We start from the raw sequence: 20,696 nt of genomic DNA, 5'->3' as shown, positions 1-20,696 counted from the left end.
GTGTTAGGACACTGGAATGCTATTTAACTTTTAAATAACTAGATTTTATTTAGTTTTTTTCTTGAAAATGTAAAATTAGGGCCGAGCTGGACCAATAGTTGGTGTTTGTATTGGCACAACACCCGCCAAAATCACTGGAGTGAATATCAAATAAAAAGACAAACAAACAGTTAAACGCAGCCCATTTGCCTAAACTGTCGAGCAAATGCTTAACAACGCTTTGAGTGACGTGCCATAAAGAGAGCAATCACCAGAGCCGTGTAAGTCGAGTAAATGTTAGCAAGAACATGAGTGAGACCTGTCACCGATGCTGTCATCTTGTCAGGTTTGTGGAGTTATGCTTGAGGAGGAAAAAGCAAAATAGACGAGTGCAACTGTGCAGTTTATTATGCAATGAATATATAAGAGTATGAATGTTTGAATGGTGCTGACAAATCAGAAATTATACTAAAAGTTCCCTAAAAAAGCTAAAAAAGTTAAATGACAGAAATTGTGTTGCATAACCGAGATCCCTGCTGTTAGGGCGTATTCGTCACATAGTATGCTGTATCCACTAATATATCACTAAAAGCTTAGTTGTTTAAGAGAGGATTGGATTGATATTGATACCAAAAAAAGTTTTTCAACACCTTTTATTATACCTGTTACCTGACTTGGTTTATAATTAAATAAATATAAAAATAATAACGTTTTATGTTTTTCAAAGCTGTGATTTGTCTTCATAACACGTCACTCCCTTGTTTGTTTCCTGTGTTTGCCCTTTACTTTGAAACCAAATGTACTTTTGATCAATGCTTTTTTAGTTTACGTTACATAATTAGAACCAAGAGAGGAATCAGGAATCACCTTTTGCTTTCTGACATATTTTCAGTATATTTGCGTTTATTTAGTGTCTACTGTTCAAACATCCTCATCAGTCACACGTATGGAAAGCATTCAGCGTTTCCGGAGAAGAGTCTTGAAGTGCTGGAACATGTCTGTCTGCCATTCAATCCGCTTTCCTTGCCTCTCTTGAATCCATGTATTAAACCCAGAGTTGGTCTAAAACAAAGGATTAAAGTGATTCATCTCTCTCTATATATTTCCTCTGCTCGGTTGCTCAGCGGGTTCTTGTGCAGCATCGGTTTGACATTCACATTAACGACTCCTCTGGTCAAAAGTCATTGTTTTTCTTTTCCTGTAAATTTGCCAGTAGGTAATTGCATTTTAAGAGAGCAGCAGAGGTGAGACCAGAAGGGAAAACGGTTTTAGGCATAGGAAAAATAAGTTATGAATAGTAACGCTAACATCCTGTGGCGGCTGTTGCTCATTCACTTGGCTCAATAATACCATTCCTCTGTGAGCCACATTTAAGCTAAAGGTTTATTTTCATAGCCTAAAGGAATTCCACTATTTTTTTGACTAAGGCAACCAGATTTCTAATGTTCTTCACTTAAGGGTTTACTAGTTTTGAAGCAGAGCTTTATTTCTGCTGGAATTGCTGCTAGGAGACTTGATTGTGATTTGTTTCAAAACAGCAGAGCTAAGTAATTTTCTTCACTCTGGCAGGTGAGTTAAAGCCTCAAGGGTGTCTTACTTGTAGGCCTAAACACACACGCATGGGTTTTTGCACATATACACAGCTGCTGAGTAAAGTTCTTCTCCCATTTATAGGCTCCATATGAAAAAGCAGCTATAAACGCCATATTAAATCCACCTTTATTACGATAAATACTAGCACAGTGGACACGTAAGAAGGAATACTGTGCTGCTGTGAAATATTAAAATGTTAGAAATTGATCCGGGGAACAATTTTAGGACTTTTTCTTCCTGTGCTTCTCTCAATGCTAATTCTGACCTTTTGGATTCAGCTAAATCTGCTGTGGCAGCTGTAATAGCTGTCCATCTTGTCTAGGCTAATTCATGAAAGTGTGTCAAGCTACCTCAGGAGGTAAAGAAGACGAGAGGGCAAAAAAAAAGAGTTTAACTGAGCCTTTTGGTATAGAAGTGTGTGAAATGCAGCCGTCAGATGGTGGTGAAATCCAGTCTATTCTTGGCATCCTGGTTACGGATTCAACAGAGCACTACAATATGTGCATGTACAACATAATCATGTAGGGGATGATTATTTAATAAGCAGCATATGTCGTTTTATTTGAGCATGTTCAGTGCACTCTCATTCTCATTTATCTGCATTTAAAGAGATGATAATGAAACATTAGCGTACTTGGGCTGCTGTTGTCTATATAATGGCTTTCATTTCTTCTGCGTTTGCTTGGAGTTCACTAAGGTGCGGAGATGGTGCAGAGTTATTCCTGGTGTATTAACGACATTAATCAGAAACGTTCTTCATCGGACTCAATCCAAGCTCGTGTTTTTTTTTTTTCATCCACGTCACTACCAGCGTCCCTGCTTTTGAGCCAGCTCGAGCAAAACCGGGGTTGCGTCAGTTACCAGATCTTTAGTCCTGTGATCCATATTCATGTTCAGCATCGCCTGTCACCCCTGCAGCTGCTTTCCTCGCGGGGAATGACACAGATTTTGTTTATAATTATCATGCATTCTCTGCCAACGTGGATTGATTATACCCATGCTACTTTGTGTCCCCAATTTAATTTCTTGCCAGGAGGAATGTAATATTAACACTGCACAGTCGTACGACAGGAAATTTAAGTTATGCATTAAACGTTGCCAGTGCAGATATTTTTACTTATTGTGTGCTTACTGACACACTCAAAGAAAAACGATCTCTTATATAAAGCTAAGAGTAATGACAGACTGTGCTGGAATAAAATGCCTTGAGAAAAAGCCATAAATAGCGCTGAATGACAGATGACAAGGGTCAGGTATTTGTTATTAGCTGTCCTGGTTATGTTGAGTATTACTCACGTTAATTTGGCAGGGACGCAGTATGTGCTACAAGGCAATAACATAAACATTTGTAAACTCAACCTAGAGGTGCTGTATATGATATATTTAAACAAGATGGCCGTCTGTTTTGGAAAATATTACAAGCACCATTTTTTCCCGGTTTCTCGGATTCTCAAGTTATGCTTCCAAACTGCTGACCTTCCTCTCCACTCCCTTCTCCACCCCCCCACCCCCCCACCCACCTCCAGAAACCTAACACTCCTGGTGTGCACATTGCTTAAATCAACAGTATTCTGAGAGTTAGTGAGGCAATCACTTTTTTGAGGCAAAGCAGTTGAGAGGAGTTACCCTCTTCCTCCTCCTTCTCTGGCTTGCTCACATTTATCCTATATGCTCCAGGTCTTGGCACAGAATCTATATATTTTATTATCAGCTTTGTTTTTCTTTGAAATACATCTCAGTCATTGCTGATTTGATTTTTATCAAAAAGAAACATTTTCATTGCAATCCTTTGGAATCCCTTTTTCTTTTTTTGTAATCCTCCAGGGTGGGAGGAGTATAAAAAAACAATTTATTGCTTCAATATATTAATGCTGTCCAGATGCACCAATCACACACAATATTTTACAATCTATTTTTGTACTGCGGTGCATGAGCGCTGGTTTAATGCATCTGTGGCTGAATTTAGTTGAGCTTTGTGTGCTTTTAAGAGGTTTTTCTGCATGTCAGAGTCAGTGGTGTCTGTGTTTGACAGGAACAAAAGAAACATTTGAACTGAACTGATGCTGACATACACGGAGGGAAAAAAATGAGTGAATCTATAGTAAGTAAACAGCCTAAAATCCTGAACCTGTGCTTTTTGAGATACAATCTTTGAAAACATTGAGTCCTTCTAGCTTGATTGGGCTGGGTCACTAGATGAACATACAGCATGATGTCATTGTTTCCACAACTTGAACCACTTTCTCGCTGCTCTTTAAACATGAAATCTGATTAGATGAAATATGCATATGCCAATATCGTCCCACGACAGCTCCGTCTGTCAATGTAATAGGCAAATTGCTTGCTAAGCTCATGTTTTGCTATCTCCTCTGCAGATTTGTGTTAACCACGGCCCATGAATTTTTCATTGTCCATATGTCATGGTATACAGAGGCCGTAGAGGAGGATTTTAGAGGAGGACAGAGGACATGCTGTGGCTGTATAGTCACATTTCATAATCAGGACATGAACTGTATATAAAAACAAAGTGAACATCTGGTGAAAGATCACTTACACATGACAACGCACATTGCAATGTCCTTGTGTAAGATGTGAAAGTTGTATATTTTTACTTTATTAGCACCTAAATTACTCACATATAGCTTTAATATATACTAGGCTTGTGTTTCATCGTATCTAATGTGTATGGTATGCACGGCAGAATAAATGCCACTGTGCTATTTTAACTAAAACCACTTTCCTCCGCTGGCATCGGTAGCATTAGCACTTCTCTATCGTGTAAGGCACAATTGTTTTGTATTATCCCTCTTATGTCATCAGCAACACAGCAGCTCTACACATATGGCTTTGCATTACTACTTATCTATTAATAGCAAAATGTAACATAGATAAATAAGTAGCTTTGGGGAACAAGCTTAGCTTTTATTTCCAGTGCAAAAGGTTTGTCAGCGAAGGAGCTGATGGAGGATATTTGGAGAAAAAAGGACATTCATGTCTTACTTCAGCATTATACCAATTCATTTGCTTCATTTTTGAGTGCATCAATGACATATAGTTCAAAGCACATCATAACCACTGAGCATGGGGGCGGTTCTTGTTTTGTGCCCTGGGTTTGCCCCTACACTCATGCTACTTCTGGCTCTTATATGTGGTGAAGATTTACGCATAATGAGTGGGAAACTGTCACCTGCTCCTCATAGTTGAATGCTTATATTTTAATGTAGTCAGTAATTTTCCACAAAGATGATAGAAATGCACATCAATCAAATGCTGAATGGTTGATAAACAGCAAAGGGCTGCTATCATTTCAGCGGAAATCCTCGTAAGCTGTTAATCTGTCATGAAATATGAGGTCTGTATCAACAGACATATACTGACAAAACATAAATTTGATTTCAATGCAGTGACAATGAAAATTGGTTTGTAGAAGCATAAAATTTCTTTTATGCAGTTGATCCTATAGTGAAATATTTAGTCACCATCTCATTTTCATGCTGTCATCACATGTTATTGCAGCTGCGAGGAGTGATTGTCTGGAAATCTCCCCTTTTTGCTGCATTTATGGAAACTCTGACATCCAAGATTTCAAAGTTAACCCGCCTTAAACTATTTTAAATCAGTCTAAGTTCTTATTATGTTTTTCCCTCTGCGGTTTTTTCCAGGTGAACTTTTCCTGTCAGCACATTGTAATTTTTGAATGGAGTGTTTTAAGAGGGGGCAGAGTCTTACACATTGGATGTCGTAGCGTCTTTGAACGCATCACAAAAGAATGACTTCAGACTGGCTCCTACTTGTAATAGCAGAACCACAAGATGTTAACAGTGGAAAAAATAATAATAAAGTGATGAAATGCTCAGTGCAAATGATTGCCAATAACAAGTATGTTGCAACATGTATGTGCAATTGTCTTCATGTTGACAGCTTCCAGGAATTAAAGGGAAAAATCTGGTAAATTAATTATATTTAATGCACACATGAAAAAGCACCTCCTCGAGCTCTTCTAAGTTTATAAACGATTTATTTTTAACTTTTTTTTCTTAAATAAAATGCAATGCTTTTTATGTATTACGTTACACTTGAGCTGAGGAGGTTAGCTTGACCTCATTCGTAATGGCTCAATTGATAAATCGGTTTATTGTGAGTTAAATGTGATAAAAACAACACACTGAGAGTCAGATTTTCATAAACGCCAGATGTGAGATGTGATACAACTTCTGAAATTCCCTAATATAAATGTACAGAATAGCATGTTGCAACCTGGGGTGAGCAAGTCTGACTCATACGTGTAACTGAAAACGCTGTTTACAGAGTCAGGCTCCGGTGTGGAAACACGTCCTGAATGCAGCCTTTTAGTCAGGTTTAAGTGTTCAATATCTCTGTGTAGGTGGAGACTTGTTGCCGGCTGTTTCCCTAAAAAAGGCTTGTGTAACTTTTAGTGACGTCAAAAATCATTGTTGCACCGCTGATACACGACAGCAGCAAAGTGAGGATTATACACTATGCGGTGAATGTGATTGATGTTTCCAGATTTTTTTTCTTTTCTTTTTTTTGTTCAAAGTGACCCAGATGTTTCTTGGAAAGGAGAGTGCTTAAACAGAGGCGGTGCTGGCTGCAGTTTTAGACATTTGTTTACAAATGTGTTAATTTTTTTTCTTATGAATATGCAACTATTTACTAAAAAGAAAATACAAAGAGAGGCGATAACTTGTCCTGTTTTCCTTTTCTTTGTTTGTTTGTTTGTTTGTAGATTTGAGAATTAATTTGAATGCCTTAAACACAGTAGCATATAAACAAGGAAAAGAAAAAGAGAACAAAGATGAAAGTATCTATTGGTCTATTTTGTTATGAGAATGATGATTATTTATAATCACCACGGCCTAATGCTGCGTAGCTTTGCAGAATGATAAAGTCCCTATGATTGGGCTCATTGGCTGACTCGATCCCATCAAGTGTAACTAGAGCGTGATCTATTAGAATACATATGTTTTATTGATGTATGGGCTTCGTGTTTATCCTGGCATTCATTTATTTATAGGTCGATGCTACGATTTTTTTTTCCTCCAGTAATGAATAGGATAAGCCTTGAAGCTTATCCACTGCTCCCTTTCATCTCTCCCTCTCTTTCTCTCTCCCTCCCCCCCTTCCCTCCCTCTGTCTATCTCCCTCTCCCTCCCTCCAAAAGCCAAATTGAAATACTGTATTTTTTTTTTTTAGAGCCCCACTCCTACTGAGTTGTTGCTGCAGTCTGTCAGTATCAATGATGTGGAAGCGTTTGAACGTTATCCCGTTTTTAGCAAATCCTCCACATTATGTAACTTTGACTCTGTTTTACATTTGCCACTCTTGGAACAACAGGGGTGTGTGTATTTGGGGCAGTCCCTCTGCGTCCTCTTAACATTTCTTTGCAAAAAGGGATTTATTTTTTAATTTCCTCTCCTGGAACAATGGCCATTAAGAGCTCTTGCCAACACTTTGGCACAGTAAAAAGCTGAGGTGACATGTTCACTTGTCAGATATTTACAGCTTTTATTGTGCTGTAGTGTTTTTGTCCTGACAGAAAAACTGCGTTATGACTTATTACAGTTTAAATCAACACAGAGAGACCAGAAAGACATTGTGCCTTGCTGGATTTGAGCCAGTATCAGTTCTTTTTTTTAATATATACCATGCATAAAATTTATACTGTGCATATGGGTCTTGAGATAAATCAAATTATTTGGTTCACCGGGGTCAGAGGTCATTGCATTCCTCAGCATATGTGTCAGTCAGGGGCGCTGGGTTAAGATTAAACCCACTGTTAATAAGTACTTAACAGGTGACGCTGCCATCATGAGGCAATCACATGAGGTGGATAAAATGAAAGAGAAAAAGGAAAGAGTGAAGGAAGAAACGAGAAGGAAAGAGTTTCTTCCTGTAATTACGGCTTATTTTGACTATAAATTAAGTTTGTGAGATTTCCCTTGTAAAACATGTAACACTGTAACATAATTCCCTATTTACTTTGTAAATGGAAAGCTTGAGTCGACAGCCTTTATGAGTTTGCGCAGTGCTAAAGTACACACATTCACACCCCTGTTGAAACACACACCCCAATGAATCCGATGAGAATGATTTCATAATCCATCGCAATAATAAACTTCTTTGAACTGTTTAATTGGCTCTTCCTGGAACGGCACGGCTTCGCTTCATTTGATCTGATGAAAGAGTAATGTTGCTTCTCCCCAGGGGGAGCATGCACAACGGCGCACAAATAATGAATTAAGAACACTACTCCTTTTTTTTCAAAATGACTGCCATAATAAAGCAGGAAAATTCACGATGCACTTACACCAGTTTCCCCTAAATTGCTTTTATGTTTACTTGCTTATGTATTTAATTTTCAGAGCTGGCTTTAAGTGAAAATAAATCCCGATTTCTAAAGGGTAATGGATTGAGTTCACATGAAAAGTGTCATCTGAAGGAACCACTGTCGATAGAAATGCTTGGAAACGCTCCAGAAACATTCCTCATGTGTGATTCTGCGAAAAGTCACACTTGCACTGTTCTGGGAATGAATAGCCTGTGTAGCAAGTAGTGACATTTGATTTAAAGGCATGCAGTGCATGTAAAGGGGGGGGGGGGGGGACTGAAGTAGGCTATGCAAAAGAGAGAATGAAATATGTAAAATTTAAACTGACAAAGTCATGATGGTTTGGGAGAATGTCCTCTCTGCTAGGCTGAGGAATATGAATAGTGACAGTCTGAATAGAGAGTCTGTGTACAGCAACAGTATGGTTGCAAAAATGAGCTCATTACTGGCAAATACACACACACATACACACACTTTCTTTTTTCATTACTATGGTGAGAATATTCCATTTACATCTGCTAATTGTAACCCCTAAAATGCCAAAACCCAAGACAGGGAAATTGGTGTACCACCAAAACCCCTAACCTTAACTGAATTATTTTTCCTCAGTTTTATCCCTTAAAAATCTCCTGAGACTTGTCAGGAAATCTTTAACACACACACACACACACACACACACACACACACACACACACACACACACACACACACACACACACACACACACACACTGAGCCCTCATGACTCTGCAGGCCAAGAGAACGATTTACATGATTTTATAAGTGTGAGATAAAAATATGGGAGAGTATTTTTAATGTCCTGGTAAACACACACTTAGAGGGATGTGGGCTTGTCTCCATGGCAACACTAGTCAGAGCGTGCCCGGCCTAGCGTTTTTGACAGTTTCTCCTGATGATGATTGATAATTACTACCTGACTTGTTGTCCCCATCTCCGCAAACATATGGCGAGATCTGCCCCCCGCCATATATCTGCCAAAATGTTCTTTTTTCTGATAATAGCTTTTTAATGTTGCGTTTTGTTGTGTATGCATAGCAGCCCCCCCCCCCCCCCCCCCACCACCACCACCACCACCACCACCACCACCACACACACACACACGCACCCCCTCCCAACCCCACCCCTTTGTAATTACATTTGCCACCGCTCACATACTTATTAGAGAAAGGAAAGAGAAATAGATAGGAGAAGCAGGAGAGTGGGAGAAAGTCAAAAACAGGCAGCAGAAGGAGGGGGGGACAAAATTAATTTAACTTTCAATTGATGTGTTCTGCGCACTGCTGCTGGATTTAAATTTGACAAATTGTCAGGATTAACAGAAAGAAAGAGCATTTTACAGTATAGTCACATATTAGAAAATAAACACCAGATAATAGCCAGTGTGGTGGGCTGTAGTTTGAAATGGCAAGCGAGACTCTTTATTCCATATCTGTGTGCGCGGTATTTTATTATGCAGTGTGTTTGCATGCGTAAAGCTCATATTTAGATGCAATTGGAGGCAATCTTGTTATATTCACAGAGGCCATAGAGGAGGATATCAATCTATAAACATGATTTATCTACTGTGCACTGTCTAAAAAGGCATTAGCATAGGCCCTCTGTTGTGGATCTTATTACCTGACTGTATGCTGAAACCACAGACTAACACTGCAGACCTGACCAGCATTTAAAACATCAGCTAAATTCAGATTAAACACTGCACTCTTCCTTTTAAGCTTTTAGTAAATTGCACCTACATAGACAATTTTAAAAAATGAGTTTATGTGACAAAAAGATGACAACTGTTTCTTTTTGATAAAACACGCAGACCCGATCTGCTTCTCGGTAGGTGTAGGATGCTTCATAGAACATTTTATTTCTAATTTTCTCTTCCATTTAATTGGCCTCCATAACCTCTACTTCCAGGAACAGGAATATTATCAGCATCTGATTATGTCTTGTCATGTTCTGCTGGCTAAATCAGATAAACACAAGTATCTGATTTAACACGTTTGTAGTTACAGATATTCTAGTTCACTTATATCTGGCTGGCTCATATAATGTGTGGCTCACCTGCAGCAGGCAAAAGCAGGGCACTCTGCAGAAACCGAAGTCATTTCTAATACTGTGTGATTGAGGTCTGCCACAGGCTATGGCAACAGACAGGCTCTGTGAAGGAGATAATGATGCATACACACACAGCTGTCAGTCAGCTAGCTAAGGGGAATCGTCTTTGAGGGAAATAAAAACAGACTGTAGCCGATATAATGCGGTGTTTGTATAGGAAATGATAGGATTGGGGGAATAGACTGGAACGGGATGTCAGAGTTGTTGGAAACGAAGAGGAGGTCTGGTAAAAATCTCACACAGATTCCCATCTTTGCATTGTGAATATATTAACATAATCGCACTAACATTAAGCGCACATTAGAGAGAGCAAGTTAGATTTTTCTCTGACCACTAGTGGTACCAAACCATGCAGGTAGCTGGGTGTTGCTCCCCAGCCCATAACAACACAGAAAAATTAAAAGTATGAAAAATACTCTGAACTGGGAGTCTTCCAGCCATGGCTGTGTATCCTTGGGATAATTGGCAGACCAACTGTAGGATAAGTTCCAGTGAAAACTTGTTTTGGGGCTTAGGTTGTTGCGTTAATGTTGACTCACAACAGCAAAATAAGTCACAGTATACAGTACACCCAATTCCGACAGGTTCAACAACCCACACGCCCTTTTTTATTTGTAAATTGTCTTAATTACTTTATGGTCTATAAATAGTTGTCATTATCAATAACATGCAAAGAAAATAAAAACTTCAGTTCTTAGAAGCCTCCATTCATCTCCTCCCTACGTCGTTTCCGCCCGGACCTGTTTAAAACTCGTCCCTGACTTCTCTTTTAGTTTTTCTTTAAGTATAGATTCTAAAGATATGAACAAGATAATGAAATGAACGAAATGGCTGTTTTTGTTTGTTCCTTCTAGCTTTTTACATTTCATATATAATAACAACTGTCAGTGTTTGGTCAGTACACATGTGTTTGACTTGCTTCGCCAATAAAAAAAAAAAAGATTTCCATGTTAACATTTATTCAACTGGCTGTGTGAAATATGAAGGGGATTACCAGGAATGACCCACCCAGCCCTATGAGTTGTGTCTGTGCACTCACTTTATTCTACTAATTTCCCACTAAATGGCAAACATAGCTGAGCACTTAGAAGCTAAGGAGTTGGATATTTCCCTCGAAGAGTGAATATTTTACATAGATAATAATATTGACATTGTCTCCAATTTAATGTTGTTAATTTAAATCATTTTTCTATTATCCTAATAAAAAGGAGAGGATAAGTGAACCTCTTTTCACCTCCTCTGAATTAGGTTTTAAAAAAATTTACACAGACAAAAATAGAGACATCAAAAAAAAACCAATAATGGGCTAAGCTTCTTTGTGTGTGTAATTTGGGCAAGCTTGCTCTTTAAAAAACGCTTCGAGCAGAGTCAATCAAGGTGCTGTTGGAAAGAAAGAGCTGTTTACAAGAAGCTGTCGAGGACCTGGGGATGAGTCGGTTGTACCTCAGGGGGACTGTTGTTAGACCTCTTTTAGAAACAGGTCGGCTTAATCCCTGCTTTTTACTCGGGCCATGCTCTAATAGCCTTGTATTACAGTGATTTTCTGTGTGTTAGTAGTCAGAGCAAGTTCCTGATACAGGTACTCTCACCAAACACAGCACCAGTGAAAATTTGAAATTGTTGCTCTTGCTGCTGGGCTTTGCTGTGTTTACTGATTTTTATCTCTTTCGCTCTCCTCTCCCTCTGTTAAATTGGAAGGTGAGTTTGTTGTTGTTGTTTTTAAAGGCTTGGCACAGCTCAGATGTGTTTTTGTAATAACAGTAACGTGTAACTATTATCATACCTAGGAAGAAGCCAAATAATTCCTCCTCATTAAATTCAGAATAGCTCTCAGGCACAGCAGTATTAAAATATCTTCTTATGCATTCATAGTCAAAAACAGGCAATAGCGGTGATGAAAATATTTCAGTGTTACTGATGTGAAATCCCCCTGAGGTTGACCTAGTATGAAATGCCGCACTCTTGGATTGTTTTGTGTGAAATGTTTTGCACTTTATCAATGATAATCTTCCCCTGTATATTTATGAGAAATTAATTAACACTTGTATCATCTATCAACCTACGGAGGTTTTGATGATTAATAAAAACAGTGTACTGTGTCCACCCACACACACTCGCTCGCTCTGTGGGCGCATTGTGTAATTTTTGATGATTGCAGCGATGGAGATGCTTGAAGTATTGCTGTTCATTAAAGTTTTTGTGTGTCTGTCTGTGTGTTTATGTGTCTCAAATGACTCTGAGCAGAAACGTGCCTCAAGCGTAGGAACAGAGGAATAGCTCTGCTGTCAGATGTGACAAAGTGAGAATTACAAGTATGTCAAAAGTGCCTGATGTTAGTATGCGAAAGGTGACGGCAGCTTCAGTCGCGGCATAATCGCGGCGAGGAGGAGGCATCTAATGCTGCTTTACATGAGGAAAATCAAGAGAGCTGTTTTGGTTTTGGTCATGATATTGTGAAATCTGTGTTGGGTTAGTTTGCTTGGTTGCCTCATAAAACAAAGAATGTTTGTAAAAGTATTCCGATCCTTTCTTCCCTTTGTTGATGCTTCGCTCTATTATACCATCACTTTTAAATTATGGTCATAGTGTAAGATAACTGGTAGGACTGCTTGTGTTTTCGGAATCTCTGCAGACTGCAAGTGCAAAGTCACTTACAGTCCATACACACGGGCAAAGCGGTCACAATTAGGAATTAAAGATAGGAATCAGAATTTCCTTTTTTTTCTAATAGGAGTGTGTGGGTATAATTAAAGCCAGCTCTGATGAAGGGCACTGTTGAGAGAGATTTAAGCGAGTCTTTTAAACCAAAACAGTGAGTTTGGGTGGGGAATGTGTGTTTTTTAAATATCCAGTGGTATTCGGTAAAAAACAAATCTATCACATCCTGATTTACTGCCAGCTTGAAAGGCAAATAACTGTTGTTTTAATTTGTGGTAAGCAGCGGCGACCTGTGCAGTAGGTTGTAGTACAAATGTGCTTAGGTGTTGTGTATTGCATTCCCCTTGAGAACCTTTTGATTAAAATTGCTGGCAATATGTGTCATAAATACCAAAAGAGCAATAGACAAGGTATTGACTCAGAGATGAGCCTGAGGAAGAAACATTAGCCCAGATGTGCTTTTTCCATGAAAGTGTGGTCAGAAACATCCAGTCCTTGAGAACAAGTACTTGAAATTCCTCCAAACTCTGAGCTCTTTGACGTACATATAGTGAAGACACATGGTTGCCCGTCATCGCTGGCTGAGGAATCAGTCTGGTACTGTTGGTTTGTTGCTTAAGAGCCTCCCTTGTCACTTCATTGTGCCTCCGGTGGAGTTGAAATGTTTCACCAAAGTGCAATATCACTTCGCTGATCGCACATTTAATGCTCCACTGCTCTACAGATTAAAGTCTGTGTCTTAAGCGTTGTATCAGAGGGCACTTTGTATCATGATTTGTCATGTGTTATTCATTACTTGTCAGGTTTTTTTTAACCTTTGGTTGTTTTGTTTGCATTGTGACAGCCGCTATTATTGTTCCTTATGAGTCATATTTAGTTTTATTCTATTTTTTTTTTGTTTTGTTTAATTCTCTAAGTCTGCTTCTGTTTTCCGTTTGAAAAACTTCCCCTTTTTCCAGTGGCATCTTTTTATGCATACATGGAAATACAGCTGCTCGGTCCTCAAAGAGTCTGTCCCGGTGCTTTATGTTGTATAACTTGCGGTAAATTTCCAATGCGCCACTGTAAGCTTGTATAGCAGACCTGAGTGACCTCCTTTGTCTGAGTGTGGGCGTATTCACAAGTTTAGTTTCATTTACAAATCCTTCCCTGAGGACTGCTTCTCACCTGCACAGATAGAGCTCTTCTCTCTCACAACTTTACAGTGTGTTTAGTTAAAAAAAAAAGCCCTTACATTTACTGAACCTTCAGCATGTAACTCATCAGGGAGTTACTTATTGAACTAATTGACCTAGAGGATCTCTCTTTGGAGAATTCCCATTGATTGTAAGCTCTGGAACATAACTCCACTCGTCAATATCTCTGCGCTGCTGAACTGACTTGAGTGGTTATGCTATATTTGCTCTAAAGATCCGCATGTGCTTAGAGGTTCATCAACAGGATGTTACATAATTTTATTTTGGTTTGCTGTGCTTCTGTGGTTTTGTTTGTTTGTTTTGTTTGGGTTTTTTTATCAAGAATTCTGTCCATAAATGTCGTTAATTATAATTTCAAAATTACATTTTGCCATATTCTATCCAGGGGGACATACTGTACTGTACAGGCAAGGCCTTGTATTGCAACATGAATGTTACCTTTGGCTGCGGGCTATTCTGATAATTGCTGAGTGGGTGTCAGGCCTTTAGTGAATTTGCAACCAAGTAAGACAACAAAATATGTCAAAACATGTTCTTCTGGTGCTTGTTCTTGAAATACCACACTCATCCTCGCTCTCCTCTTTGTTTGAACTTGAACCCCATTAGCTGAAGTTAGATGTAGTTGAAGTTCAACTGTAGAATTAAGGATGTGCGCAGAGGCATGAGTGGGAGTCTGGTTTCATGAAAGCGTAGATGGGGCATTCTTCCCCAATTGCAGTTTGTCTGGGGGATAAAAACTCTCATATGTTCCTCTTTCAAATGTGATGAGTCAGAACAGTCATCACTTCAGGAGGGAAATTATCATTTAACTTGTCTACAGTTGAAAAAAAAATGTTATTTATCGAGCTGAATAAGGTTATCATAGTTAACCTGAAACTGGGTGTAAAATACACTGAAATAAAAAGAAACAATAGGTGACTGTTGGTCATGAATGCTCCTCTAACAAATCCCTGCATTGTAATAATTAAAAGGATTAACACTAAAGCAAAAAATCAAGCATTTATAGCACTTAAAAGTGAACTGAACAAGAAAATCCACAGATAAGTGTTTAGTTTGTCATTTGAAACTTTGTAGCATTTCTGAACAGTTTTTACTAATGATTTATTTCAGCTTGACCTTTGTAAATGTCAATAAAATGAATGATCAACATTTATAGCATCCTCGTTGTATATTTGCATAATAAGATTACAAGGATGATTGTAAATTAACGTAAGTCTACCACACTGTGTAGTTCCCCGAGGCAGTTACAGTGGTGCTAACAACATGTTGTATAAGGAGTTTTTGGTCATTAAGAAAAACAGTAGATTCAACTTTTGACTTGAAAATAGCTTCAGAGAAAAAATGCAAGGGGTGCCATGAGAAATGTAGCTTTAATATTGAAAAAATGAAGTGGTGACATTGTGTCAGTATGCATGTTATAATCTTCTTACTATAATACATGAAATCTGTTTGTTTGTTTGCCTCGCGTACAATGAGGAGTTGAGCAACCAAAATTGGCACACAGGAACATCTTCGGCCCCTGGAGGTTCTTATCTATATCAGATCTATATCATGTCATCATGTTGCCTAGCAACTACCTACAAATGGGCTAAAATGACCCATTTGAAGCTTTATGCAACTGTAACACCTCAGAAAAGCAGTCTGTCATTCTTTTTTCATGACGGTAACATCTCAATTATTCCCACAAAAACTTTCATAATGCAGGATCTATTATGTCGTCATCTTGCCTAGCAACCACCTAACAATGGAATAATGTAACAGGCTAAACAATACAATAACATGGAAATGTACTAGTGTTAGAAAACAAAGGCGTGAGTAACTCCCACTCTTTCTGTATGACTGCACATTTATGGTAATACAATCAAGATTCCCATTAAAGAATAACCTTAATTTATGGGATTAGATGCTTTCTGCCACCTTTGTGTACTTTTCTAGCCTAATCAAACTTTATTGTATTTTTTACCATGATAATAGCAAGTTAAAAATCTAGTCTGTACCAAACTTTTTGCAGTTGTCGAGGACTTTCAGTCAAAATTATTGTTATCCATGTGAACCTTTAACAACATCTTTAAAAATTTCCTCTGTTTAGCTGTTTTGTCTTGTTTCATCTGTGCCAAAGTGGTGAACTGATCTTTCAGCTGACCAAAATTGCCATTCTTTTAACCGATATTGCTGGTGTGGCTAAAATTAGGAAACCACTGCACACATCTGTAGTTGTGAGTGATTATTTCTGTCATAAGTGTTACTCCAAAGTGCCAAATGAAAGGATGAGTTGGCCACTAATCCTGTAAAGCACATCAAAGTGTTTTTCTATCCTCTAAGCCTTTAATTTCAGTTTGCCAAACAAATACAAAAACAGGCACAGCACAATTATTTGGCCCATGCAGCCCATCAGCGTGATCATTTGTCCAACTACTTTAAAGAGGATCTGTGAAGCCACCCTCCTGTTCATTAAGTGAGCATGCAGATATTGCACTTTTTCAGTCAGCTTTGTGAGCTTTATCAACTGAGACATCCATCACTTGAATTCTCCAGTTGGCTTGATATGTCTCTCTACTCACAGCAGCCTCTCAATCAATCAGTCCATTTTGTTGTGGTTCCCTGTGGCTCGCCTCTGTTGATGCATAGAACCGTCAGAACCCTTCCTGAGCTGTCTCTAATGAGTTTTTCATTATCATTGACATCAGCTGAATAGCAATGAAACAGAGGTGCCAGGGCTGTGTCTAATTGAATCTGAGGGGGTAGAAATTATTAGACAAAGCAATGTTTTAAAGCTGTTAAAAGCATTCAGCTGCATCCTGAGATCAAGTGTTCATCCTGTGCTTCTCTGTGCTGAAGTCATTGTGACTTTCGTGGCTCATGATGGGAATAACCCTTATCCATATATATGAATTTAGTCACTATTTTTTTGTTTTACTATAACACCAGTGTCTGGTGATGGTGTATGTGTGTGTCTGCATGTGTTAGCAGTATGCCTTAGGGCTTTATGGGGGACTAGGAAAGAGTCCTCTGGTCACTTCAGTGCATGTCTCCCAAATAAGCAGAAAGCCACAAAGTAAGAAATTATTAACTTAAGGGGAAGCTTGGTCAGCATCCATTTTTGGTGTATGATTATAAGGTCCATATTTGGCTTGCAGAGGGGAAGTATCAAGTGTGCTTAAATGATCTCGTTCTTTTCTAGTACATTGACAAAAACACTTAATGCCCACAGAGTGTTAAAAATACCACGTCTCCCAGGGTGCTGTAAAATCATCGTCTTGTGATGTTGGCTTTGTTTTTCTACAGACTATAAATGTCTGTGTTTCCATTCGACAAAATCGATCTGCACAGAGTCAGTCCACGTCTTATTTTCTTTGTGTTATTCTAAAGCTGATGACTCCTCCCTTACGCAACTCTGCCACGAGGAGAGCAGATCAGCGCTTCTTCTGCAGCACAGAAAAATTGCCTTTACTTGACCTTGTGTGCTTGTTTCTGTATATTTACAAAAGTACATGAATGCACCATTTAACCCCTATCTGCAGCATCTGCCTGGCTGGTTTAAATGTGTTCTGTTTGGCCTCTGTCAATAAGTCACTGAATTCAGATTCACTCGCTGCCCTGTTGCAGAGTGTTATGCAGCAGCGTTTTGCAGTAATTGCAGCTTTTTCTTACGCAGCAGTATTTGACTTGATGAAAAATGTAAACAGACAGGCAGGTTATGTAACTCAGTGTATGGTGTCAGCGAGGTTAGTGATTGGACTAAAAACAGAACCACACTGAGTGTGTGACCTTACTCGGACCTGCGATGTTTGTTTAAATCTAATGTCACATGTTGGAGGATAAATCTGGATTCAAACCTGCAAGCAGTCATAATAACTCCTCTTATATTTGTTCTCTATGAGATATGTTTTCTTAGTCATCTCAAGCTTTCATTTTCTTTTTTACTTTATATTTATGGCTTGTGTTACTTACATAAAGCCTAAGCATCACAATTTGGCTGAGACGAAACATACTGTGATATTTTATGGCTTATGTCTATGACCCTTCAAAATTAAACATAAGTAAATACAATAAGATGTGTTATTTTTCAGTATTAATGAGTAATTGGCCGAATAAAAGGAGCCGGATAAGCACCAAAGTGGATAAACAGTGGAGGGAGGAACACACCCAGCGCTTTCTAAGTAAAGATTACAGCGTTGAAAACTTGTTTTTTTAGTGCCAAAGAGATGACAAATGCACAACAAATGTCCTTGGAATTTTCCCTGTGCTGTTTCTCCGCAGCGTAGCGGTTGTGAAAATAACAACATGAAGTGATGGGTTGCTGAGTCGTGATCATTTTACCCTTTTAATGACTGCCTCTTAGTTTTATTCAGCTCTGGTGTTATTGTAACATTCTCTTGATGGGAATTTGATCCGACAAAAATAATCACAGAGTCCTTTTGGCAGAGAACAACCTTGGATGTGATTTAATTGTCATTGCAGATGGAAAGAAAGAATGTCGACGCTGAGAAATACATGACTGAACTTAGATTATTTGAAGTTTTTCTTTCCCTCTCCTTTGAGCTTATCTCTGTTTGTGTTGCTGCGAGGAGGCAAGTCACTCTGCCAAAAAGTTACATTACAATTGCGGGTTGACATAAACGTGGGTGTACAAAGGACTTGGAGGGCTTAGATACTTTATTGTGTGTGTAATGTGAACTGAGCAATTATATCTGCCAGCCTTTCAAACAAAGAGCTCCTATCATGCAGGTTCATGTGTTTTTAATTAACAGCGTTGAGCTTTAAGACATGAGAAGACTAACCAGAGGGAAACCAAAAATAGAGTCATGATTATGAGTTCATCTGATGTGCTGTAGTACAGTGTAATTATTTATGTTGCTTAGAATCGGGGGGGCAAGACAAAGCATTTTTATGTTATATATGTTGCGGTTATAAAAAAATACAAGCTATGTTTGTCTAGCATCTGTGTGAAATATTTCTCTTAGCACAAACTGACTGTTTCAAATTTCTTCCCTTTTGTGGGTTTCTCGGTTAACCAGCATCTGTCATTTTCATTATTATTCTAACTGCCTGACTGTTATGACGCCCTCATCTGTAATCTTAAAAATACATCTGTCTGAATTTAAAATGGAGTTTCTCTTTTAGGCTGGGAGTGAACTTGAGGATCGTGTTTACTAGCACATTGGAGCAATTTGGCAGGCTGCAACCCCATTCAGCACAATGTTGCACTAATCCAGTTTAAAAATAATTAGCTACAGGCTAGCAGGCCTGTGAAATTCCTTTCCCCTGATTGTAAATGTTCCTGTCATACCCTCCCTCTAAGTTCCCAGGCAAGAAATACATATTTGGGTTTAAAAGGCGTTTTCTTTTTAAGTCTTTTTTTTTTATTCTTCCTGTAAAACAAAGTATATTATTATGAAAGAATTAGATGTTGGCAACAAAGAGCTGAAAGTATTCAGTGATTTTAAAAAGCAAATTTCCATCTAAATGGATAAATCTAATTGTCATTGTTCCCTTTCCGTCAGCTCCCAACCTGAAGGGGCGACCTCGGAAGAAGAAGCTGTCCTTCTCTCAGAGGAGAGACTCCCAGAGTCAGGCTCAGGGTCAGGGGTCATCAGGGTCAAACCAGGGTTCGACAGCAGTGACAGCACAGGAACCCTCTAGTCCAGAGGGCAAAATTACAACCAAGGTAAGATGAGTTACATTCCCTCAGGGAGTATTTACATGTTAAAACTGGGACATGGGCTAAAAGCAAATATTTCTTAAAATAAAATGGAGAAGTGTTGCCATAAAAACAGCTGCGATATCACGGTAACAAGCGTCCACTAGAGGATGCCTCATCAGTGTCACTGTACATGCATGCGTGAATGCTCCAGAGATAACCCTATAGATTAAAAAAAAAAAAACACAGACTAGAACTGTTTTGGCAGCTTTGGCTCAGATTCTGAGTTATGTTGTCCTATAATTACGGGGTTCAGGGTTTGATCCCTGGATTCTTCAAATTGGCCTGGAGGAAGCAGTCTTGCACACTGTTATGGTTAGGCTTAGTAAGACAGTAATTTATCAGTTTTAGTTAAAATTGTGGGGAAGCTGTTTGCTGTTGCCTGCAGAGCGTCCTTCACATGACTCTGAGCGGACTCGGTGCTCTGAGAGGAACTGCTCTGCCACTTCACATTTCCGCACTTTATTGGAGAAAAAACACCTTTTTCATGCCAACGCAAAGCAAAAAATTGACACTGACATGGTATCCTCCAGTCAGCAGGTCTATTACACGCATTGCCTGTACGGTATACATACACCATATATTACATTTCCTTAGAACATATAGCCATGTAAGCTAGTCTACAAGCTTACACTTACATAAATATTTGTAAAAGACATATTATAAGGATATTATACAACAAATAGTAACTTTAAAGTCCACTAGCTTTATGTTAAGATCACAGCTTTTGTTGCCAACCAGCTGCTTTCCACGTTGTCCTTGAATCTTAAGTTACAGAATAACCTTTACTTTCCTACACAATGACCAACACAGCAACAGTGTAGTCTATTCGGGACGTGTAAAAAGCAACACGATTGCGAAGGCCACGTGCTACAAAAAGGGATGTCACAAATCAACACAAATGAAGCAAGGACGACTGGGGAATGAAGACTGTTTAAAAATTATTATTTTTATTATGACAGCATTTGCTGATTATACTTCTATAATTGACTTCTTCCTAAATCTAATGTGATTTCACCTGATTAACTTATCACTGATAGATTATGATATTATGATAGGATCTTTTGTTGAGAGGTACTTTTTTGTCTGTGTCA

General features: G+C 38.7%; 1 protein-coding gene across 2 annotated transcripts in view; it reads left to right on the top strand.

Moving 5' to 3' along the window:
- Positions 1-20,696, top strand: part of arid5b (AT-rich interaction domain 5B) — a 74,875-nt gene that overhangs the window by 34,127 nt on the left and 20,052 nt on the right. For both annotated transcript variants that reach the window (XM_086259084.1, XM_086259083.1), the window contains one exon: positions 19,406-19,569. In XM_086259084.1, coding sequence (XP_086115210.1) covers positions 19,406-19,569 — 164 coding nt within the window. The remainder of the gene's footprint in view (positions 1-19,405; positions 19,570-20,696) is intronic.

Source organism: Aulonocara sp. 'chitande type north' Nkhata Bay, linkage group LG13, assembly GCF_057382095.1.
Source record: "Aulonocara sp. 'chitande type north' Nkhata Bay isolate Kocher_YH1m ecotype deep benthic linkage group LG13, A_spYH_male_GT1.1, whole genome shotgun sequence".
Taxonomy (NCBI): Eukaryota; Metazoa; Chordata; class Actinopteri; order Cichliformes; family Cichlidae; genus Aulonocara; species Aulonocara sp. 'chitande type north' Nkhata Bay.
This window is presented reverse-complemented; position numbering and strand designations above follow the sequence as displayed.